Below are 25,837 nucleotides of genomic sequence, written 5' to 3'. Positions count from 1 at the left end.
ATGCCACCAGGGTTTCCTTCCTACAGACAGCATTCATTAAATAACAGTGGTGAAAAAAAAAAAAAATTGGCTCTTAATTTTCTACACCTACACTAAAAAGGGAACCCTGGTGGCACAGTAGAACCTTGGTGGTATGGTGGTTAACCATGGGGTCGGCGGCTGAAATCCACCAGCCGCTTCTTGGAAACCCAGCAATGGGTTTGGTGGCACAGTGGTTAAGAGCTCAGCTGTCAACCAAAAGGTTGGGAGTTCAAATCCACCAACCACTCCTTTGAAACTCTACAAAGCAGTTCTACTTTGTCTTATTGGGTCGTTATGAGTCGGAATCGACTCGACGGCAATGAGTTTTTTTATATTCTAGGCACATTCTTAGAGGACCCTGAATAACATAAGCCCAGTTATAAGTTATTCAGAGGAAGTGAAACCATCCACATTTTAAAAATTTGCATCTCAAGAAATCTAAAGTGACCTCAAGAATTCTGGCTTAGAAGACTGGGGGAATGATGGCAATATTCATTAAAATTGAAAATAGAAGAAGAAAACTTGGTTTGGGGTAGAGATGGGGGTAGAGTTCAATTTTGAACATGCTAAGTTAGAAATCTAAGGCCGTCAGAAATATGAGGTCTGGAGCTCAGGAAACAGATCTAGATACCGACTTGGGAATCATTAGAGTGAGTGGGGGATGCAATGGGGATAAGTGAAGCCATCCAGGAAAAAAAAAGGAGAAAAAGAAAAGAGTTAGGATCAGAGCCTTAGACAATGGGCAGAAGGAAGAAGAACCCGCCAATAAAACTGGGGACAAAGATCCTGAGAGATAGGAGGAAGGCCGGGAAACAGTGTTATCATACTTCTATAATTTTATATTTTCCTTTTTGGTCTAAAAGTTTAGATTTTTGTGTTAAAATAGAGGCATAAATGAAGTGTGAAATTACACATCTGTAACTACACCTACAAGCTCTTTGTGCAACTGGAATAAAAAGGGGCTCCAATAATTATAAATTCATAAATAAATCTTCTTAACTTATTTAAAAAAAAAAAAAGGAGAAGGAAGTAAATAATCTGCAAGGTTGATCAGGAAAAGAAGGGGTAAAACCCCAGAGTATAAAGAAAACTTGTTCTTGCCTTTGGCCATTCCCTTGTCAGTGGGTAAAAAGCTCCACTAGCTGACCAGAGGAAGTGATTCCAGATAGCAATGGAAGCAAATCAACCTGTGGGGTTACTGGTTTAGCTCACTTTTACCATCAGAAATCAGCCTGAGAGACAACAGTGTTGCAGACAAATGCGTGTTCTCTATACTCAGACCTGAGAGTTATTTTTCTTCTAAGGCTCACTTTCTTCACCAGTAAAATGGGAGCACCTATCGTATATTGTTACTAGGGGAATTAAGTGAGTAAAGTCGTTTAAAGCTCTGATAATGCTGAATATGCTCACTACTTGCCAAACAATAACATTACCATTACTTTTAGAAAAAAACATTGTGGACTGATTAGTAAAAACTGACTAAGATTTGAGATTATCAACCCTAGTGTAGCAAAATACATTTCCACTTAAATTTTTCCTACACACACAAATTTTTCCTCTATCTCTCTGCCTCTTTCTTTTGTGTGGTGTAATTAAAGCTCTAAAAAGAAAATTTACAACAAAGTTTCCTTTTAGAAGGAAAAAAGTTGTTAAACTACATTTTACAACAGTACAGTATATTAAAATGAAAAATTACTCGCTAAAATGTCACCAACTACCAGAGGAGAACATTAAAACACCAAAGACACTAAATTTATGCTTAGAAAAATGCAACTTTTAAAAGTCAAATGAAAATCCTGAATTGCTTTTAAATGACATGCTACAAATCTTAGTATAAGTAAGACCATAGGCACGTTTTTCTTTAAAAAGGTGTATATGATTCTTTATATTCAGTAAGCCAGTAAAAAGGAGCCCTGATGGCACTGTGGTTAAAGTGCTAGCTGGTAACAAAAAGTTAGCAGTTGGAACTCACCAGCTCCTCCGCAGGACAAAGATATGACAGTCTGCTTCCATAAAGACAGAAGCCTTGGAAACCCTATGGAGCAGGTCTGCTCTGTCCTATGCGATGAGTTGCTATGAGTCAACAGGAAATTTTTTTTTTTTTCTTAAAGCCCATAAAGGTACTTGTAACTCTTAGATAAAACATAAAATACAAATACACACACAATCTGTAGTTTTAAACAATAATTTAAATAGGAAAGATTTTTCCTCAGGTAAGTATTTTTTTACTTTTTCAATGGCACAAAAGCGTACGTTTGAATACTTTAGTATCTTAAAGTTAAATGAAAATATCACTGCCATGAATAAAATGAAAACTTTTTTCTGGGTACTTTCTTGAGAGAAGTAAAATATCGCAAGGGAAATTATAACGCCTCAGAAGAGAATGCTTGCCTTTGTGACATAATTTATTTTCTTGAATTTGCAAGAAATTCATGGTTTGCCTCCAGTATGATGAGGTATACGGATACTTAAGTGGGGTTATTCAAGGTAGATGAGAATCTCCAAAGAGGCAATAGATATAATCATTATTTTATACTTGGATCAGCTCCAAATATCCTCTGTAGCTGAGTATTTTGATTCTTCATAGAAAAATATATCTAAAATGTCAATACCTGATTAGAAATTTAAATTCTCTTGTTGACGTCTAAGAGTCATTCAGCTCTTTTTTCAGCGTCTGATGTAATGCTGGCCTTATTTATCTTCCATCATCTTGTCTTCTATTAGCAATAGAAACTATTTCCCAAGAGTCATAAACTTACATGGTTTTACTTTCTGCAGATATTCTCCTTCACCACACTTGAGATATTTCTTTTGTTGTATCTCTGTTGTGAGGAATCAACAAGATGCTGTACAGAAGAATTCACTTCAGTTTGTTGTACATAGCACGCATGCAATAAACATTGTACGTTTGTGAGTTATTTTTTTTCTGCTTCTCATAATTCCTATTACTTTGAATACCTAGGCTTAGCCACTACAATAAGCAAATTGTGGTGATTTATTATCCAGTTCTTTCTCACCATAGCCATCTGAAACACACACACACAAACCCATAGACAATAATTTCTTCAATAAAATCCCATCCAATGTTATCATGGATTATTCAAACAAAATATTCTTCTTGCTTCTTTTGAATCGAAAAAACAAGTCTACTTGCTTAGATTTCAGTGTCTTTACATTAACATTTATGCATGAACAACCTGCTATCCATCAGGCTTATGCATTTAATACACTTAGAATACACATGAAAAAACTAGTATTTGCCAGGCATTGGTGGTTACAGAAATATTTTCATTAGGCAAGAAATACTGAGTGCTAACCAAAAGGTCAACAGTTCAAATCTACCAGCTGCTCCTTGGAAATCCTATGGAGCAGTTGTACTCCGCTCTATAAGGTCTCCATGAGTCAGAATCAACTCAATAGCAATTGGTATGGGTATTTATTTTTTTTAATCTATAACATTGTAATATATTCAACTAAAATGTTATCTGAGTATACATGTGAAATAATTTCTGTGAAGGCAAACTGAGGATTCAAAATTACAGGAAAATTTTTGAACAGGAAATCAAATAGTTAAGAAAAAGAACAAAAAAGTAGAGATGACATGCCAACGTATTTCTGAAAACGTTGAGTCGTATTTGAGCTTTTTCTTTTATTTCTTATTTTCCCTGTAATTCCCATTATTTTTTTCATACTGTGCTTCTCTGAACTGTTCATTTTCCCACTCTCAAACCTTCTCCTCTGTCCTTAATCTGCAATCCCTCTTCCCCATCCTCACTCCTAGCTGACAGCCATAGTTCTAATGTCAATAAGTATGTTAACACATTAAGATATCCACCATAAGCTGCCTTCACCACATATACCCACTTAATTTCATTTTCTCTCCTGTTACTCTAGATTGAGTATTTTCAAACCTCCCCGTACATTACAATCTCGTATGGATCTTTGAAAAATATTCTGGTGCCACTTCAGAGAGACTAAATCAGAATCTCTATTGACAGGGCCTAGATATTGGAATTAAAGGAAAAAAAAAAAGGTCTTCCCAGGTGGTCCTAGGGTGCAGGCAGAGTTGGGAACTACTGCTATAGACATTCCTAGGTAAAGCCAAACTCTCCCCTTGGGCACCAGGTCTCATTCCCTTCTGCACTCTCAGGGACTTTGCTCCAGTGATTCACCAAAACTAATAACATGCATATTTCTAATGCAATTCCACCTTCTAGACCCAGTGGAGCATTTTGCATAGTTGATCACTCTCTCCTCCTTGAAGAGAGCACACTCCCCTCATTTTCCTCTCTCAGTCCTGGTTGTTGCTGGCTATTCTACCTCATTTTTCTGAACTCTTAATATTGGGATTCCTCAGGTATCAGTCCTAAGATTTTTCTACCTCATTCCCTAAGCGATCTCATCCAGTTTTTGAGCTTTTGATACCACGTATATAGAAACCCTGGTGGTGTAGTGGTTAAAAGCCATGGGTGCTAACCAAAAGGTCAGCAGTTCAAATCCACCAGGCACTCCTTGGAAGCCATATGGGGCAATTCTACTCTGTGCTATAGTGTTGCTATGAGTGGGAATTGACTCTAGGGCAGTGGGTATGTATAGTTACCATCTATATGCCCATGAGCCTCAAATTTATATCTCCCACAAGCAAAATACTCCCTTGTTTGTCCTCACCTTTACCCCTAAATTGACTCCTTCTAGATGTGTCCCTAACTCAGTTAATGACATGTCATTATACTTGTTCAGCCACAAAACTTGATGTTATTGAATCTTTCTCTCATTTCTTGTGGTAGACAGAATTCTGGCCCCCATGGTTTTTGTCCAGGGATGGATTATCCAATAAGCAAGGTAAGCACATGATTAGGGCATCAACAAAATAGGGGTAACAGCCGTCCAAAGTGAAGACTCATAAATACCAAGCACACAGGACACAAGGAAAGTGAGCACCACAGTGGAAATGAACTGGCAGGGCACTAAATGAAACTGATACTCCAATGCATGAGAATGTGCCAGCTGGAAATAAAGTTCACACAGGGTCACCAGGGCACCCAAGTGCAAGGTTGTTGAAGCTATGAGGCCCCTACCACTTCAACACCTTCGTTGACACCTGTCTCCTACAGTCCCTTCCCATCTAATTGAAGCTCCTTACTTTGTTGGGTCTCTCAGGAGTATTCCATTTTTTTCTAATAAACAAGAGGTAGGGGTGGGCTGTTGGATCTAAGTCTTGCTACATTCACTCAGTACGCAACTGGATCCAACATGAGTAGTTACTGAGAAAGGACAGATTATATTAATAGATAACGGGTCTCTGATCCATCTGAGAGAACCATCTTGGACATCCACATCTGCTGACCCAGAAACTCCAGCCAGGAGGGCCTGCAATGCTCTTTGCCATGATACAAACACAAAGGTATGCTCTTATACACATCCTGGTAAACAACCAATGGGAACTCCAGTCCCAGATGACACACAAAAGCGAGGCAACTCAAGTAAGTTGACCAATGCAATGAATTCAGTCAAGTTACTTTTCAGCTGCATAGCATTTAAATACAGAGCTATGTCCTAAGTTTTGTAACCAATAATGTTTATAACTTGAACTTTAAAATATGTTTGGCATACACACGGATGCAACCTAGCATATATTTAATATAATGATAACATGGGTAATAATTTAATATAATACTAACATAGCAAACATCCAAAAGATAATAGAAATATTAATATTTATCTTACAGGAAAAGTTTTAATTTACATATCAAGTGAGTTTCATTTTTTATTGTGTGTTGCTTAGGGCACAGCATTTGAGATTACTGTATCTATGCTAACAAGGCATTAGGTACATTAAGAGGACACAAAATTTAATATTTATTTACCATTCAAAGTATGCTTCTGCTTTGCGGCAATGAGTGTGTTTCTAAATTCAGCTTCCAAAAAAGTCACTAACGACATTTATCAGAACAATACATTTATATTTGATCAGAATATTTACGCATTTCCATGTAAGGAAATTGAACCATTCCTGGAGGAAATGAATATTTAGCAAATAAAAAATATGTGAATGTATTTTATTTTCCATTTCCCTTCAGACTTTCTTTTAAGAAATTGATATTATTATGACTCAGAAAACAAACTTGCTCTTTGAGAAGAGGTGTTGTTACACCAATTATGTACATATCTCTGAACACTGGAGTTTATTCTATGAAGAAATAAAATGTACATTTCATAAATTTTGCATATTATAATAATTATACCTTTTTTTTTCATTTTGGATCAATTGGGTATAACCTCTCATTCAGTTCTCTCTCATCGACCACTTAAGAACACGCCAGCAGCACTATAATCACGATTCGTGAGGAATCTGGCCCTGTCCTGCACAAAGTGAATGAAAACACACCTCCAGATTGAGCATTCCCTTGTATTTGTATTTGTAACACACTCTTTGCGATTGCTCTCACCCCCGTCAGGTATCAGCAGTAGTCCAATGAACTGTGAAGACTCAGCATCAAAGGACAGAAAGTGAGTTGCAAGTTTTTAAATAGTATTTCAAGACAAAAACACTCCTAGAGATCCAGAAAGGGCCCACCAACAAACATCATACAACAAACGCATGAGATTACTTCTAACTGCCTTTTAAGTACTATTTCTTTTGACTGTCTCAGGCTGGAAGAACAAAATTACATGTTCCAAATCAATTTCTTTTAGTTACTGATTTTCAAATATAAATTTTTCTGCTAATGTCTAAATTTGAATGTAAATTTTATTTTATAAATTTTACTGGTTTCATAAATTTTATTTATTTTCAATTACTCCAATTTATCTGCTAAGGTAGACACTCAGTTACCTCCCATAGCAACCCGATAGGACATAGTAGAACTGCCCAATAGGGTTTTCAAGGAGTGGCCGCTGGATTCAACCCACCCACCTTTTGATTAGCAGCTGTAGCTCTGAACCACTACACCACCAGGGCTCCATGTTGCTAGGGTAGAACCAAATTTAAAAAGTGATATAATTTTATGCCCAGGTAAAACGAAATGGCTACAACTAAGCAGAGCACAAAAACTAAAGCTCATAAAAAGGATTTGTGAATCACTAAAGACAAATCCAAAATTAACCTTCTTTTTAAAATGTACTAAATTGGAAGAGACTTCCTCTGTTTAATGGGTGCAAATCATTGTACTAGTATTGCTAGTGCTTAAATTACTAAAAGCATTACGAATGTAACAGAATTTGTTCCAAATTCTGCACCCATCCCTTGCTGTAGTAAAAAAAAATTAATAATGGTGTAGAGAGTGCAACTATTTCAAAATCTGAAATAGTCACATCTGCAGACCCCATAAATAAAAAATGCACGAGTAAGAGAGTGGCTTTAACCCAGCCCTGTCTTTGCCCCTGGTGTTATGTTTGTGAATACATTTCATACTACAAGCAGGAATAAGACTACTAGGGATAAGACTTTGCCCAGCAGCATCAACCACTCCATGACTTCTATGTTCATTCATATGATCAAGCCCTACACAGGAGACATGGACACAGTGTTGACAAAATGAAAACCATTATTATTATTTACAGAAAACAAATGGTAAACAACAGGAACAGATCACTTATGGTGAACCGGTCCTGTCCCACTACACGTGACCCACTTTGTAAGACAGGGACCCGCTTACATTTCAAAGAGGACTCGCCTACCCTTCCCCAAAAACTGGTGTCCATTCTTATGTCACTGGGCAGGCATGATGTGGTCCAGATGTCAGCACGTGCTCGGGGTTCAGGTACTGACGTTGTTCACTGCCCGGTCTACCCACAGCTCCCGCCACCCTCTGCTCTGCCTCTGGGCTTCCTGTTACCAGTTCTGCCCTGCTATAGGAAGACCCCTGCGCAGGCTTTTCCGATTCTCTGCTGGCAACCCCTGCTCAAAACCAGCCCCCTCTCTACCCTTAGGGCTACAGCTCTCAACTAGCCAGGGTACCTGCTGCTGCCAAAAGTGTGGTCTTGCACTGATTCTTGCTCTACTCAGGGGCCTGCTGTCATCAAAGGTAGGCTGGCCCACCCAGGCTACCATCTGGTCCGTGGGCCAACCCTGCTAACCGTCATCACCCTGACTACCCTCTCTCACTGCTGCTAGCCCCTTCTGGACCTCTTGCCACTGCCATTCTCTTGGTCTTCATTAATAGCTCAGTCAGGGCTGACTCATGTTACAGCTCTTTTTTTGAGTCTAGGAGGTCCCCAGCACAGGGAACCCAGGTCCAAAGGATGTGCTCCTCTCCTCTCTTGTAGATCAGGAAGTCCCCATAAAATCTCGTAAGATTGGCTGCTCTTATAGGAAAACCTGTCAATTTCAAAGCATGATTTCATAAACCAACCAATCCTCTAACCCAACCCAGTGCCATCAAGTCGATTCTCTAGGTAGTTCATAAACCGCTCAATCCTAGTGGGAGGATTAAAAGCCTTTAAGGCAGCTAGCAAACCAACCAATCACCTGACAAACTGTAGCTCAATCAATCATTTTGGGAGAATTACAAATCCAGGCCTACAACAGCCAGATTAAAAAAAAAAAAGAAGAAGAAAAAAAGAAAAATCCACTATACCACACCACAGAAATTCAGACTGCAGATGAATTAAGGTTGCTAATCAGCTAGCATTAAAGTAGGAACATTATCCTAGATTACTGAACTGGGCTCAGTGTAATCATATGGACCCTTAAAAGTGGAAGAAGAAGGAAAAGAGTCTACCAGAGAGCTGCAAGGATGAAAGAAGAGGTTGGATAAATCTGAAGCCGGAGAGGGACGTGCCCACAGTTGCTAGCTTTGAAGATGGAGGAAGGAGGCCAGGAGCCAGGGATGTAGAAGGCCTCTAACCAAACCCACTGCCATCGAGTCGATTCTGACTCACAGCGACCCTATAGGACAGAGTAGAACTGCCCCACAGAGTTTCCAAGGAGCGCATGGCAGATTCAAACTGTCGACCCTTTGGTTAGCAGCAGTAGCACTTAACCACTACACCACCAGCGTTTCCAGAAGGCCTCTAGAAAATGAAAAAGACAAGGCAATGGACTCTCCTCTAGAGCCTAAAAGGAATGCGGTCTACTGACATCTTAATTTTAGCCCTGTGAAGCCCATATTGGACTTCTAACCTAGAGAAATGTAAGATTTAAAAAACTGCGTTGTTTTAAACCACTACATTTGTGGTCATTTTTTAAAGCAGCAATATAAAAGGAATATATTCTCTATAGCCAGTTCATCAGCATTTCCTATCAGCTTAATCCCAAAATTATATCCGTTTGACTGTTTCTCACCATACCCTTTTTCCACTTTGGTCCAAGCCACCAGCATCTCTTGCCCAGCTTACCAGTCTCCTCACTTGTTTCCCTGCTTCAATGCTTACAGTTCTCCAGTTAATTCAGAGCAGAGCAGTTAGGCTGATCCTGTTACCTTACCAGTGATACCAGGTCTCCCTTCTCCTCAAAGCCCTCTAATGCCTTCCAAGCTCACTCAGCACGACAGCCAAAGCCCGTTCCCTGGCCCTCTCAGACATCACATCATCTGGCCGTTCATATTCTCCAGCCTCGTCTCCTTCTACTCTTCTCATGTATTCACTCTGTCCCGCCATGCTGGTTGCCTTGATGTTCCTCTGACTGGCTGGATGCTCTCCCCTAAGCACTCTGTATCCACCATTTCTTCTCCTGAAATGCTCACTCCCCAGGTATCTGTACATCAACTCCTCACTTCTTTCAGGAGGCTTTCCTCTCAACATGTATCATTATCTATCTTACTATATGGAAACCCTGGTGGCATAGTGGTTAAGAGCTACGGCTGCTAACCAAAAGGCCAGCTGTTTGAATCCACCAGGCACTCCTTGGAAACCCTGTGGGGCAGTTCCACTCTGTGCTATAGGGTCGCTATGAGTTGGAATCGACTCGATGGCATCGGATTTGGTTTGGTTTATTTTGGTATTGATGGTCATTCTTAAGAGACAGTTGGGCATCATAGAGGGAGAGATTTTGTCTGTTTATTTCATAGCTATCTGGCACATAATACAGAATCAATAAATATCTCATGAATTAATCCAGTTTCCACGGAATGTGCCTCTCAGGTTTGTTATTTTGTTCCTACTCTCACTGCAGCTATCCCAGTCCAGTTCCATCTACATACACTGAAATTAAGTCAACAAGTTCTTTGTATCACTGCTCCCAGCTCTTATTCTCATGCTTCAATTCATTCTACAGGTAAATATCCCTGATTAATCTTTGCTAAAAAGAAAACCTTTATAGAGTGTCATGGATTGAACTGTGTCCCCTCAAAATATCTGTCAACTTGGCTAGGTCATGATTCCCTTGTATGATTGATTGTCTTCCATTTTTTCGTCTGATGTGATTTCCCTATGTGTTGTAAATCCTATCACTATGAGGTACTAAGATGGATTAGCGGCAGTTATATAGATGCGAGCTACAAGATTAGATGGTGTCTTAAGCCAATCTCTTTTGAGATATAAAAGAAAAATGTGAGCAGAGAGACACAGGGGACCTCATACCACCAAGAAAGCAGTGCCGGGAGCAAAGCACGACCTTTGGTCCTGAGGTTCCTGCACTGAGATGTTCCCAGACCAAGGGAAGACTGATACATCACTGTGACCTTCCACCAGAGCCAACAGAGAGAAAGCCTTCCCCTGGAGCTGGCACCCTGAATTCGGACTTTTAGCCTAGGGGACTGTGAAAGAATAAACTTCTCTTTGTTAAATCCATCCACTTGTGGTATTTCTGTTATAGCAGCACTAGATGACTAAGACATAGCACATCATTTTCCTTCTTAGGAAACAACAATGTCCCCCACTGCTTTCTGCTTCAAGACCAGACCTTTAAGTGTCTTACTCTTATTTTACTTAAAACCAATTCAGCTGCCACTCTCCTTGATTTTGGCTCCTGTCCCATAGATTCCATGTCTGGGGACTCCACTTCTTGTGTAACAGTTTACCCAAGATGTTGGCCATATGTACACTGTTCTCCTTTCTTTCCTGCAAATATCTAAGCTCTAAGCAACCTGCAAGTTCAGAGTCTCTCAAAAATCCTGTTCTCCAAGAAACTTTGCTCAACTATTCCAGCTCTACCAGACTTCACCTTTATTCATTAATTGCTTTCTATCTTATTTATGAGTTTTTTTTTTTTTTTCTCTTTACTTAGAGCGGACATTTTTGAGGAATGGATCCCTATTTTTTCCTGCTCTCTGATTTCCACAGTTCAATATAGCTCCATGTCTACAGCAAGTGCTCAGAAATTTTTAATCTGGATTGTATGACTTTTTTCCAAAACGTTATAATAACGATAATTGCTGCTTGGTCTCTGGGTTTAATATTTTGCTACTTTTAATTTCTTTTTAGCCCTGACTTAGGTCTTATTTTGTACTGTAGATATTTTACCTATCATCTCCAATCTTTTGAGGAACAATAGACTTTATAGATATGCAAATACATGTTTTCTTGTCATTACTTTTAAATCAATATACAGCATAAATTTAAAGGCCTGCATTCTACTTTAGGTTTGCTCTGACAACTACTGCCTGGTGAACTAGGACAAATAGCCTCAGTCTCATCAACAGCACTGGAGGGTGCTGAGATGGGCAGAGGGAACCAGTAACGTGATAGACAATGTCTCTTGCACTTCGAGATTCACAGAGAAGACCTCCATTAAGTACACTGCTGCAAGTAAGAAAAAAACCAAATTGTTGCTGTCGAGTCGATTTTGACTCGATAGCAACTCTGTAGGACAGAATAGAACTACCCCATTGGGTTTCCAAGGAGTGGCTAGTGGATTTAAACTGCCAACCTTTTGGTTTGCATCCAAGCGTTTAACCACTGTGCCACGACAAGTGAGAGAGAATAATAAAATAGGAAGTATGATGATAATATGTCTTGGTGATTTTCTTTTTGGGTCAATCTTATACGGAGTTCGATAAGCACCTTGGATAGATATCCCTTCATCTTTCATGATGTCAGGGAAGTTTTCTGCCAACGGATCTTCAACTATTCTCTCTGTATTTTCTGTTATCCCTCCCTGTTCTGAAACTCCAATCACACGCAAGTTATTCTTCTTGATAGAGTCCCACATGATTCTTAGGGTTTCTTCATTTTTTTTAATTCTTTTATCTGATTTTTTTTCAGCTATATTGGTGTCAATTCCCTTATGACTTAAGGGGACTTCTAAGTCAATTGGCAAAATAATTCTATTATGAAAACATTCTGCATCCCACTTTAAAGTGTGGCGTCTAGGGTCTTAAATGATAACAAGCAGCCATCTAAGATGCATCAATTGGTCTCAACCCACCTGGAGCAAAGGAGAATGAAGAACACCAAGGTCACACGATAACTATGAGCCCAAGAGACAGAAAGGGCCACATGAACCAGAGACCTACATCATCCTGAGACCAGAAGAACTAGTTGGTGCCCGGCCATAACCGATGACTGCCCTGACAGGGAGCACAACAGAGAATCCCTGAGGGAGCAGGAGAACAGTGGGATACAGAACCCAAATTCTCATAAAAAGACCAGACTTAATGGTCTGACTGAGACTAGAAGAATCCTGGCGGTCACAGTCCCCAAATCTTCTGTTGGCCCAGGACAGGAACCATTCCCAAAGACAACTCATCAGACATGGAAGGGACTGGACAATGGGTTGGAGAGAGATGCTAATGAAGAGTGAGCTACTTGTATCAGGTGGACACTTGAGGTTGTGTTGGCATCTCCTGTCTGGAGGGGAGATGGGAGGTTAGAGAGGGCTAGATACTGGCAAAACCGTCACGAAAGGAGAGGCTGGAAGGAGGGAGCGGGCTGACTCATTAGGGGGAGAGTAAGTGGGAGTATGGAGTAAGGTGTATATAAGCTTATATGTGACAGACTGACTTGATTTGTAAACTTTCACTTAAAGCACAATAAAAATTATTTAAAAAAAAAAAAGGGAAGTAAAGAGTACTATGGGATTGCTTGCCAGAGAATGTGATACATTGTTGAATCTCAGATGCTACACACGTAGAATAAAGAGGGTGGATTAGATGATCTCTCAGGTACTTTTCCACGCAGAGATTCTGTCACCGTCATTGCAAGAGAACCTGAAAACGTCTCAGAATATTCCAGTTTAGCAAGCCCACACAAAGCCATCAAAAGAACTACTTTCGTCTTCTTATTATAGCTACTATTTTACATAATGTGCTGTCATTTTTCCCATATACAGGTTCATAAGCCTGGTTTGAAAACCTTGGAGCCAACCATGTTACTAAATTTAGGATTTTTATGATTTAACAAGTTAAAATATACAACTAAGTCAGGGAAGGTTTTATCACCTAATGAGTTACCAAAAAAAAAAAAAACTTTTTTTTGTTTTCTGAGCTTTTTGGACTTTGAATTGTGATCAAGGGATAGTGAACCTGTTTTATTAGCATGCTTTTTTCTGATAAATTCAACCACGGGTTCTACATATATACCTATAGCTGGGAAGTGTTTCTCTTGGTAGAACTTTGGAAAGTAAATCCTAAAACAGATTCCAAAAACAAGAGCAAAAATATCCGTGAACAAGAATACATGAAACACGAGATGCTTAATAGTCTTGTGAAGAAAATTAAGATTTGGATTTCAGGTGCTTAGAAAAATTTGATACTGTAAACCAACCTACTTTAATGGATAAACAAATTCACTCTTCTGTACTGAGTTTTGGGGAGAACTGACTTTACTACTATATCTACCCATGTATGAGTTAATGAGCCCCTGGGTAGCGCAAAAAGTTAAGCAACTGACTCTTAGCCAAAAGACTGGCAGTTCAAAACTACTCAGATACGCCTTGGAAAACAGGCCTGGCAATCTGCTTCCAAAAGTTCACACCTTGAAAACCCTACGGAGCAGTTCTACTCTGCTCATGTGGGTCACTATGATTCAGAACTGACTCAACAGTAGCTAACAACATGAGTCAACGATTAATGAATTTTGCAACCCAATCTTTTTAACAATGTTCATTGGGTAGAATATTTTCTTTTCTTGAATGTTTCAGACAGTTAAAAGCAAGCAGCTTCCAGTATTTAAAAGAAATTTTATCGCCCACCTCCTTCCCAACAAAGAACAAACAAAAAAGCATGGAAAACCACCTTCTAACATTTTTTTTTACTTTTCTGTCAAGTACCTTCTTTGTCATTGTGATGGATAATTGCATCCTGCAGCATGTCAGCAAGGTTAAAATGAACTTTCTGATTCTTTCCATGCTTCAGCCTCTTGAAGAACCCCTCCTGCTTCTGAAAAGCCTTCTCCCGCTCATAGTAGGCTTTGACTTGTTCACAGCGCATGCGCTTCACCAGTCGCTGCCGCTGGCCTAGGGGAAGGGACTCCAGCAAGCACTGGTCAATTTCCATTTCATGAGATCGAAAAATATTACATAGCTGAAAGCAACCTAAAAGAAAAGCAACAGGAAATATCGTTACACCTTTTATTACAACGAATATCATATAGTCCTAGAAATCATACTTGATTTTAGATTACCTATTACACGATTATAATATTACACAAGTCATAAAATCATTCCATCCTCTCTGTGCGTGATATGGAAGTACAAAGCCTATTTTACAGACTGTGAAAAGCAGAGAGTTGATATCTTATTCACGATTACATGGTAATAAAATGAATAATAGACTTAGATACGTAGTATTGCTCAACACAATTATGAACAATGCATCCTTTCTATTTCTTTAAATCCACACACACATAAACCAAACCCGTTGCCAACAAGTCTATTTTATCACGACCCTATAAGACAGAAGAGAACTGCCCCAAGCCTAAATGTTTTACCACTATGCTTAGCTCCTTCATATAACTGAATAATGCTGAGTAAACTTCCTATGTTGAGTTTGGCAGAAAGCCACTCCAGTCTTGAGAAGACCCGAATAAAGTTGGTTTTGCATACCATGATGACTCTGCCAATCTAAGGTAAGAAAACATCCTTGCAACTCTTTGTATGATACAATGATTAATTTATTGCTGAACCCTTTTCCTGATGATCGATCACATGCATTTCTGAGAGACCTAACTATTATTGTTGTTAGGCACTATTCGGTTGCTTCTGACTCACAGTGACCCTGTGTACATCAGAACAAAAACACTTCCCCGTCCTGCACCATCCTCACAATTGTTATGTTTGAGCCCATTGCCATTGTTGCAGCCACTGTGTCAATCTGTCTCATTGAGGGTCTTCCTCTTTTTCACTAATCCTCTACCTTACCAAGCATGATGTCTTTCTCCAGGGTCGCTATGAGTTGGAATCAACTTGGACCTAAATATAGCTAAGAATTTTCAACAGCCTCACATGCATGTGAAAGTTGGACAATGAATAAAGAAGACCGAAGAAGAATTGATGCCTTTGAATTAATGGTGTTGACGAAGAAATACTGAATACACCATGGACCGTAAGAAGAATGAAGAAATCTGTCTTGGAAGAAGTGCAGCCAGAACGCTCCTCAGAAGCAAGGATAGCAAGACTTCGTCTCATGTACTTTGGACATGTTATCAGGACGGATCAGCCCCTGGAGAAAGACACCGTACTTGGTAAAGTAGAGGATCAGCGAAAAAGAGGAAGGCCCTCAACAAGAGCGACTGACACAGTGGCTGCAACAATGGGCTCAGGCATAACAACAATTGTGAGAATGGCGCAGGACCAGGCAGTGTTTCGTTCTGTTGTACACAGTGTCGCTATGAGTCGGAACCAACTTGACGGCACCTAACTATAACAACGACAACATGGTTAAGGATAAAGAGACAAAACAGAATTTTTTTTTTCTTTCAGCAACTGCAAATGAAGGCTGACATCCTTGTATTTGTGGTCTTTGTCTCATTAATATATTGACTAATAAACTTGAGTTCTTGGGCCTGGAAATGAAAACTCACTTTCTTTTAAGATGCTACTGCCTATAAAAAAAAAAAAAAGACCACTCAAAACACCTGTAGTAGAATTTTACAAACTTCTCTATCTACTGCTAGGTTAAAATTTTACCATTTTCAGAAAAACAAATGTTAAATCAATGAAAATTCTAGAGTCTGGCCCATAAATACAGATTCCAATAAATGTTACATGTTCTTTGCCTTAGATGTTTATAAGACCCAAGGAAGTAACAAGTAACTATGTGTGCACCAAATATGGCTGATCATATGCCATGTTTGGGAAGATCACACAGTGGAGGTCTACTTCATCTTTGAAAAGGTGTGCTATTCCTTTGAAAGGACAACACGTCATAACAATGGTATTTCCACTTCTAATGCACTTGACACTTTGCAAAGCCTTATTCTCACAATCACCTGATTCACAGACACGGCCAATCCTGGTCTGCAAGTGAAGAAAACTAAGTTGAGAGAGGCTGCGACTTGTCTAAAACCAAGGCCCCATTTCCCAACAAGCAAGGTACTCAGGGGCCCAGCTGTATCTTCCCACCAATTTGCATGCAGTGCACAGTTTCACTGGTCCCCCACCATGTCAAAAATGTGGTCAAACCCATGTGAAATTGCTCACCACAGACTAGCAAGTAAATACAATTAAGCCCATGCCCACCTTGCTTAAGGCAAGCCAGTGCATACCGTTCTTACTGGCTCATCCGCCCCCGTCTGAGACGGAAGACATGATGATATGACAGCCTCATAAATGCTTCAGAAAAGCTCAAGAATAAACAAAAACAGTGATTCTCTTACGCCACATATTTAATATACAAATACTTTCACGTAAAAGAGAAAAAGGGAAGGTAAGCAGGGTTGGTGAATTTTGTCTTGGTTGCTTGTTTGCATTTGACAACCTTTTAGGATCATATTTTTGCATAAAACTATCCTTAAGTATTTGTGATGTGAGATATATCAAATAGCTGCACGTGAAGCCTTCCCTTTCCATTGAGCCAGACACAAAGCGACATCAATGGTTCTGAAATAACAACAAATTGCTATGGAGTATGTGCCTTGGATAAAGGCCATGGTCACGGCCACAAACAGATTGTCTGAGAAAGCTCATTAATAATGAGCAGGAAATAGCTTCTGCTTGCAAGTCTGTTTGGAAACCTGCACCAGGTTTGATGTATTGACTTCGACGCTCAGGACACTTTGACTCCCTCGACTTTCTGACTTGTCAGTAGGTGCCCAGGGAATCATCAGGGCCATTGAAAAACCCAAAGAAATAAGAAATAAATAAGTAATAGAGTGTTATGTGCTGATTAGTATGCAGTTGAAGGGTGAGGATAATCTAATAAACACAGCAGTCCTCCAGCTTCTAACTCTTAAGAAGGATCTCATGGTGAAATTTTCAATTAACTATCAAGGAGTCTGCTGTGACAGCTTATGATTCATTGAGCAATCTCTCTCTGCCTGTCAAACAGGGAGTTGTTCATAAATTAATTTCCTGATTACCTTTTATGATTTGGAAAATCCAAAGGCCAAGGCTGTTAAAATTCAAATCCATATGTGTATAAAATATTGATTTTTAAAAAATGTATTTCCTTGTTCAACAACTCTCTATGCTTTGACATTAAGTGGTCTAAAAGTTGATTTACTTTGTAGTCTGAAAAATTATTGGGTATTGTGATTTTCCTTTTGTTTAATTACAGGTGTCATGCATACGTGCCTCCGTCATTCTATAATATACATGAAAAATAATAGAACTAAGGGAAAAATGGGTTCAGGGCAGCTTATTTAAAACCAATGGAAACTTGTGAACAGTGCACTGAAAATAACCATAATTAATACCTCAGCAGATATATGAGTGGCTCAGGCAGGCAGTTAAGGTGGCCACAAGAGGAAGGAGAGGAGCCTGGAGCCAAGCAAGGTTGTATGCACCTCACTGGGAAGGAAGGTCCTGGAACAGGTACTTCCTTCTAATTGTCTTATGATGGAGTTAAAAGGGTGCCACCTGTCCAGCACCCAAACTGTGGGATCTTTCTTTTCCTGAAACAGATTATGTTTCTACTATCAGTCTTCTGGCATTTCATCTAGGAAAAGAACACATATTAACTTACTTAACGATCTCACAACCATCTATGAGTTAATTGGTATTATCAAAGCACACATTATAGCAAAACGGACCATATTTCCATTGTTGTGACAGAAACTGACTTAGCTGTCCAGGAAACCTGTTTTCTCTTCCTAGACACTTAAGCAGATAGTATTTTCCAGCTTCCCGGGCCTGGCTCATAAAAACCATCCATGTGTGTTTCACCACGCTCCTTCCCCTTCTGCCAGTTTGATGTGGACAAGAAGGGCGGCTTTGGAAGCTACCATGATAGCCACACAATGGATGGAGCCTCTGTTTTTCAGTCACTGCTTGGGTAACAGCCAGCGATGAATCAGCCCTTGTCATAACTTTATCTGAGCAAAGAAATTAACTTCCATTGTCTATAGCCACTGATGTTTTGAGTTTCTTTTGTTGAAACAATTAACGGAAACCTGCCCATAGAGGGTTCATCATGAGTCACAGTCAATTCCGCGGTAACTGGTTTGGTGTGAATTATAGGTGACCACAACCCATCTGTCAGTTTGTTGCATTGAGGGGGCTTGCATGCTGCTATGATGCTGGAAGCTATGCCACTGGTACTTCAAATAACAGCAGAGTCACCCATGGTGAGCAGGTTTCAGCAGAGATTCCAGACTAAGACTAGGAATAAAGGCCTGGCAATCTACATCTGAAAATCAGCCACTGAAAACCCTATGACTCACAATAGAACACTGTTCAACTTTCTTGCTTTGGACACGTCCTCAGGAGGGATCAACTGCTAGAAGAAGACATCATGTTGGGTGGAGTTGAGCACCATCGAGGGCAAGGCAGATGCTCAGAGATGGACTGACACAATAGCCGTAATGATGGACTTGAACATAATTGTTGGCAATTGTGAGGATGATGCAGGACTAGACAACGTTTTATTCTCTTGTACATAAGGTCACTATGAGTCAGAGTCAGCTAACAACAACAACCTATAGAAGGTGTCCCTGGCTGGTGTAAATGGCTAAGGTGCTCAGCTACTAAAAGAAAGGTTGCAAGTTCGAGTCCATCCAGAGGCTCCTTGGAAGAAAGGCCTGGCAATCTACTTCTGAAAAATCAGCCATAGAACCCTACGGAGTACACGTCAACTGTGACACACATTGGGTCGCCATGAGTTGGAATCAACTCGATGGCAACTGATTTTATTATCAGAAACATATTTTGAAGATCTGTGCATTCCAATTATTGCATAGTAACGTAGGGAATTTATCAAGAAAACCATCATTGTTTTTTCTTTTTTTTGGCTCTCTGATGTGCCAGGGACGGTCCAGCCACAAATTCCCTGGCTATTTCCTCTGTCTGGAATGGTCACCCCTTGGAGAGCTGAAGTCTGTGCAACAAGCATCCTCTTTTCCTCCAGGTCTTTACTCAAAATCCCTTTCTGAATGAAGTTCTCACAGGCCACTTTATCTGTATTTGCAAATGTTCCCTGACAATATTTCTCAGTCCCAATCTCTGCTTTATTATTCTCCTTGGTATTTATCACCCTGACTTATCCATCTACTATGTCAATTACTATTCTTATACCATTTATTACACATATAGCAATGCTGTTTACTATAACACTTATACCATATCTTTTTATTTATCCATCTCACCCACCAGAATGCAAAGTCCACAGAGGCAGGCTACTTTGTGTGTGTGTTCCAGATAAAAACGTACAGACATTTTTATGTATCTACCAAGACTAGTGGCACAGTCGTTAACAGCTCGGCTGCCAACCAAAAGGTCAGCAGTTAGAATCCACCAGCCGCTCCTTAGAAACCCTATGGGGCAGTTCTACTCTGTCCTATAGGGTCACTATGAGTTGGAATTGACTCGACAGCAACGGGTTTGGTTTTTGGCTTACCACGGCCAGAAGTTCCTGTTCAACAAATCCACACCTCTGTGTGAGAACAACTGAAAGCCAGCAAGTGAAACACAGAACGGGAAAAGCAAAAATCTATATTCAGAAATAAAAATGTGACATCCAGCCTAAAAAATAAAATAGCCCTGCTCCTTGGTTTGGCGAACCCAATGTATTGTGTCAGGCTATGAGAATTTTACGCTGTAGTGAACCAGATATATAAAAATAAAGAGAACTAGCAAAGCAAACTCCTGAAGTGATTCTTCTATCCACCTACCAGGAATGCCTGAATCTCAGTCACACATAAAATCTTCCTGTAGCCGTGGCACAACATGGGAGATCTGTGCACAGATCTCTCCATGACTGCTAGCTCAATAGGCAAAAAAATTAGTAAGGGCATAGATAATTTGACCTAAAGGATATTTATAGTACCTAGCCATTAATGTCCAAAAAATGAATATTTTTTCCCAGAATGCATGTGCGATTTGTTAAACTGATTATGTCCTCAACCACAAAGCAGAGCAAATCTCAGCAAATACCGAAGAACAGAAATTACACAGGCATTTTTTTTTAACATTTACCATTTGACCCAGCAATTGCACTCCTGGACATTTATCTCTGAGAAATGAAAACCTATGTCCACACAGAAACCTATACACAGTTTTCATAGTAGCTTTAAGAGCTATGGCTGCTAACCAAAAGGTCAGCAGTTAGAATCCACCAGCCGCTCCTTGGAAAACCTAGGGGGCAGTTCTACTCTCCTATAGGGTCACTATGAGTCGGAATTGACTTAACAGCGATTTTTTTTTTTTTTTTTGGTTAATAGTCCCAAACTGGAAAGAAACAAAATTGTCCCTCGCTCGGTAAGTGAATGGTTATGTCTTACATAGTTTGGACATGTTATCAGGAGGGATCAGTCCCTGGAGAAGGACATCATGTTTCATAGAGTAGAGGGTCAGTGAAAAAGAGGAAGACCCTCGATGAGATGGATTGACACAGTGGCTGCAACAGCGGGCTCAAGCATAACAAAGATTGTGAGGATGGCGCAGGATCGGCCAGGGTTTCTTTCTGTTGTACACAGGTAGGGTGGCTATGAGTCGGAACTGACTCGAGGGAACCTAATAATAAAATAATAATAAGGGAATGGCTAAGCACATTATGGTGCATCTGTATGATGAAATACTAATGAGCATTAACAAGGAGGAAACTATTGGCAGACACAACACCTTGGACGGATCTCAAGAGTATTATACCAAATCAAAACCAAACCCATTGCCTTCGAGTCAATTCCAACTCATAGCGACCCTATCTATATTACACAGAACTGCCCCACAGGGATTTCAAGGACTGGCTAGTGAATTCAAACTGCTGACTTTTTGGTTAGCAGCTGAAATCTTAACCACTATACCGAAAGAAAAAAGCCAATCTCAAAATATCATGCGCTGTATGATTCTGAGGAGTCCTGGTGGTGCAGAAATTAAGCGCTCAGCTGGGAACCAAAAGGTCAGCGTTTCAAACTCCCCAGCCCTTCCACAGGAGAAAGATGTGGCAGTCTGCTTCTGTAATGACTTACAGCCTTGGAAACCCCACGAGGCACTTCTACGCTGTCCTATAGGGTCACTATGAGTCTAATCAACTCGATGGCTATGAGTATTTGATTCTATTTGCATAACATTTCAGAACAACAAAACTGTAGATGTGGAAAACAGATTAATGATTGCCAGAAGTTAGGGGTGATGGAGGGGAAAAGGGTGGGTGTGACCGTAAAGGGGTAGTACAATGGAGATTTTCTACAGTGATGCAACGGCCTGCATCTGGTTGACGGTGGTGGTTACACAAACCTCCACATCTCATAAAATGACAGAAAAGCACACACACCTTGTACTAATGTCAATTTCCTGGTTTTGATATTGTACTATATTTATGTAAGACGCAACCACTGAGAGAATCTGGGACCTCTCTGAACTGTTTTTGCAACCTCTCATGAATCTATAATTATTTCAAAATAAAAGTAAAAACAGACAATTCTCTTCCATATTTTGCCACCTTCACTCTCTAAATAAAAACAGAGATGCCTAAGAAGCTGCAGGGAAGTTCCTCTCTAATCGGATAAAACACCACATCATCATCGTCATCATCATCGTCACAGAGATATTTCTCTCTCAAGTTGAAGAAACAGAAGTTGGTGAACGGGAACATAAGGCCAGGATACCCAGATGCCGTGTATCCTGGACACACTCCTAAATCCAGCCTACGCTGTAAAACTGCTCCTGCATAATCCCATAAGCGCGGACCAACCAGCACAGAAGTCCAGGAACATGTCCCCTTGACATAGTTTGGACATGTTATCAGGAGGGATCAGTCCCTGGAGAAGGACATCATGTTTCATAGAGTAGAGGGTCAGTGAAAAAGAGGAAGACCCTCGATGAGATGGATTGACACAGTGGTTGCAACAGCGGGCTCAAGCATGACTCAAGGGGAGAAAACTCAGTGGTGTAATTCACAGGCCAGAACAAAGTGAACTGGATCAATTCTAGACTTTACCAAGACTACTTGGTTTCATCCGCTGTTTCCCATTCTATACCCTGCTTTCCTCACTCCCTCAATGTATTACCACGTGCACTGGCATCCCCTTCCCAAACTCTGCTTCTAGGGAAGATAATCTAAGATGTATAAGATTAAGACATATATAAACACACACACTTCAATCTGCTACTACTTTCCATGGTTTGCACCAAGGGCATGAAATTTTTTTCTAAGTGCAAAATCTTTGTAGACTGAATAGACAGAATGACGTAGATTTTTCTAAAATGGAATGTAATAATGAAACAGCACAAGAAATAATACAATGAGACACAAGGGGCTGCATCACAGGTTTTTGTAAACATATATTTATAACTTAGGTATTTCACAAAAAATATAGTGGAAAGCCTATTGTTCATCCCATTTTATTAAAAATACCTGGTATAAACTCTGAGAGCCGAGAATATAGTTGTCCAGGAGGGAAGTTAGAATGTTTACACACGTGTTGTGAACACACACACACTACACACACACATTTACATCTATGTACTCAACCTCTCTCCTAGCGGAACTTTTATTCTCAGGATCAATTATTACAACGTGCTCCCTGAGATATTTTTACTGCATGACAATAGCAATGAAACAAAGGAACAACAAAGATTTTCAAACTGAATAATCAAGTTCAAGCTACTCCCCCAGAGACGTAAAAAAAGTCCTTAAGCATTATAATCTTTAAAAGGAGCTCGATTTTAACATTCTCGTAATTCAATCTGTAGGCTGATCTCCCGTTCTACAATGAAAAAAATAATACAAAGAAATTATATTTAGGCAAGACACAGGTGCCATACACTACAACATTTTAGGGTTTAGGTATACAATGCCAATCTCACGCAATCCTACGTGGAGAAACTTCTCTGAAAGATGGAGAAATAACCTTAAGGAATTTAAATAAACTTAAATCATTTAAATTCCTCTCAAGAAAATCCACAATATTTGTTTCATCTCATTACTTTACCCATTTTTTTTTAATTATTTTTGTAACAAGAAGAGGCCATTTCTTGGTTTCTATAAAATTTTTTTTTTTTTATTCAATTATTAGAGCATGTTATTCTGGTAAGGGAATGTAAGAAGTATTTTCTATGCATATTAAAATATAAATAAAATAAATACACATGATGCAAATATAGTACTGCACACTCTGAAGTATATTTACTTTTCAACACAGCAATCTATGCTTTGCTATATTTGTTCTTTTCCTTGTAGGTTGCTATGAATTGCAATCAATTCAACAATGCTTTTTTTTTTTAATTTCTTTCAAAACAAGTAATTTGATGAGGACAAAAGCACAGTTTCTTCCAGAATTTGTTTCAAGGTAACCATGAAACCGAGGAATCACCATGAGGTGACGTTCCTAGTTCATTATCCCACGGACTCAGATGTCTAACAGAATCTGTGCTCAACCAGGGGAACCAGTTGATGTCAACTCGATTCCAACTCATGGAGATCCCATATGTGCAAAGTAGAACTTCTCCATAGGGTTTTCATTGCTGTGACCTCTCAGAAGCAGATCACCAGGGCTTTTCTTCCGAGGCACCTCTGAGTGGGTTCAAACCACCAACCTTTCTTTTAGTAGCCAAGTGCTTAACCATTCGCACCACCTAAAAACAATCCATTGCCATCAAGTCAATTCCGATTCATAACGACCTACAGGACAGAGCACAACTGTCCCACAGGGTTTCCAAGGATCAGCCAGTAGATTTGAACTGCCAAGCTTTTGGTTAGCAGCCAAGCCTTAACCACTATGCCACTAGGGCTCCACTAGGGACTCCGCAATTCTTTGTATTGAATGCCCTGAGTGCTCTGCCCTTGTCATGGGTGTTTCCAGAACAACGGTACCTTATTGCCACAGTGTAATGACATGCCCTGATATTGGTAACACCGACTGACTAGGTTCCCAGAGTCAACCCAGATACATCCAGAGCCATACAACCTGGTGGTCCGGAGCACCTCCTCCGCACACCAACGGCATGGTGCCAAGCCCTCACTCAACCACTGACTGCATGACTCTTCCTCTCTGGGCCTCACATCTACCTTACAGGAAGCATCAAATGATAAAGTGCATGCGAAGTGCTCAGTAGAGGGTCTGGCACACCTTCCTTACCTATTCTTTTATCAGATATACATGCGGTGAGGTCTACACTGGGGAAGTCCAGCCCCTTTAAAATCAAAACTCTGTACTGTTGGTGGTTCTCAGGTGTCTTCAGATCGCACACCGTATCGCTGACATCGGATTCTTGCCTCTTCCTAAAGGTCCCTGTCTTTCTAAACACCATGCTTCCACTACTGGTGTCTTCAAGATTTGAATTGTGGATTGCTGCCCCATCCCACCCAAGTCTCAAACAAGCTTTGATTCCCGTCTGCAACATGTCTGTAGCTCGAGAGAGAAATTCTCTTGGGGTTCATGTGCAATAAAACAAATTTGGGCCCTCTACCTCAAATATACATTTCTGATCCCTCAAACTTTAAATAATCTTCTACTATGAATCCAAATCTACATACATCATCCTTAGTCATCCTTAGTTACTGTCTTCAATTCTGGTTGGAGGAGAATCAGCTCCTTCTATTCCTACCCAAGAAGGACTTTAATACACAAGTTCCCTCATGTTTAGATTGTCTCAGAAGAAATCTACCAGGTTCAAAACACTGGCCCAGGTTCACCAGTCATGCAGTTTCCTAGATGCCAATAGCCTGAGTTCTGAAGGAAAGTTGTAAAACATTGGTTATCCAAGCACAAGACCAACTAACACATGCTTTACGTTACCAGCTCTTTTCTTTAAAAAAAGTTAACACGGAATCAATTCCTACTCATGGGGACACCACGTGCTACCGAGAAGAACTGCTCCATAGGGTCTTCTTGCCTGGAATCTTTATGGAAGCATATTGCCAGGTCTTTCTTCCACAATGCCACTGGGTGTGTTCCACCTACCAACCTTTAGGTTAGTAGTCAAGCATAAACACCTGCGCCACCCAGGGATCATAACTGTTCTCTAACCACTCCCCCACCCCTTTTTTTTTAAATCCTAAAGCCTGAATGTGTGATGAAGGAGTTCTGATCGTACAGCAGTTAAATGCTCAGTTGCTAACCAGAAGGTTGGGGGTCCCACCCCATCAGCTTCTCCCAGGGAGAAAGATGTGGCAGTCTGCTTCCATAAAGATCTCCTCTCCACCCCATTGCCTTTGAGTGATTCCAACTCATGGCAACCCTATAGACAGAGCAGAACTGCCCCATAGGGTTTCCAAGGCTGTAATCTTCACAGAAGCAGACTGCCACTTCTTTCTCCCATGGAGCAGCTGGTGGGTTGAATCTGCCAACCTTTTGGTTAGCAGCCAAGCGCTTAACCACTGCACCACCAGAGCTCCTTAGA

At 40.2% G+C, this 25,837-nt stretch overlaps 1 protein-coding gene across 5 annotated transcripts in view; it reads right to left on the bottom strand.

Moving 5' to 3' along the window:
* Positions 1 to 25,837, bottom strand: part of MYO16 (myosin XVI) — a 733,911-nt gene that overhangs the window by 547,273 nt on the left and 160,801 nt on the right. For all 5 annotated transcript variants that reach the window (XM_049867507.1, XM_049867511.1, XM_049867508.1 and 2 more), the window contains exon 2: positions 14,171 to 14,434. In XM_049867507.1, coding sequence (XP_049723464.1) covers positions 14,171 to 14,396 — 226 coding nt within the window. In that variant the 5' untranslated portion in view covers positions 14,397 to 14,434. The remainder of the gene's footprint in view (positions 1 to 14,170; positions 14,435 to 25,837) is intronic.

Source organism: Elephas maximus, chromosome 23 (genome assembly GCF_024166365.1).
Source record: "Elephas maximus indicus isolate mEleMax1 chromosome 23, mEleMax1 primary haplotype, whole genome shotgun sequence".
Lineage (NCBI taxonomy): Eukaryota > Metazoa > Chordata > Mammalia > Proboscidea > Elephantidae > Elephas > Elephas maximus.
This window is presented reverse-complemented; position numbering and strand designations above follow the sequence as displayed.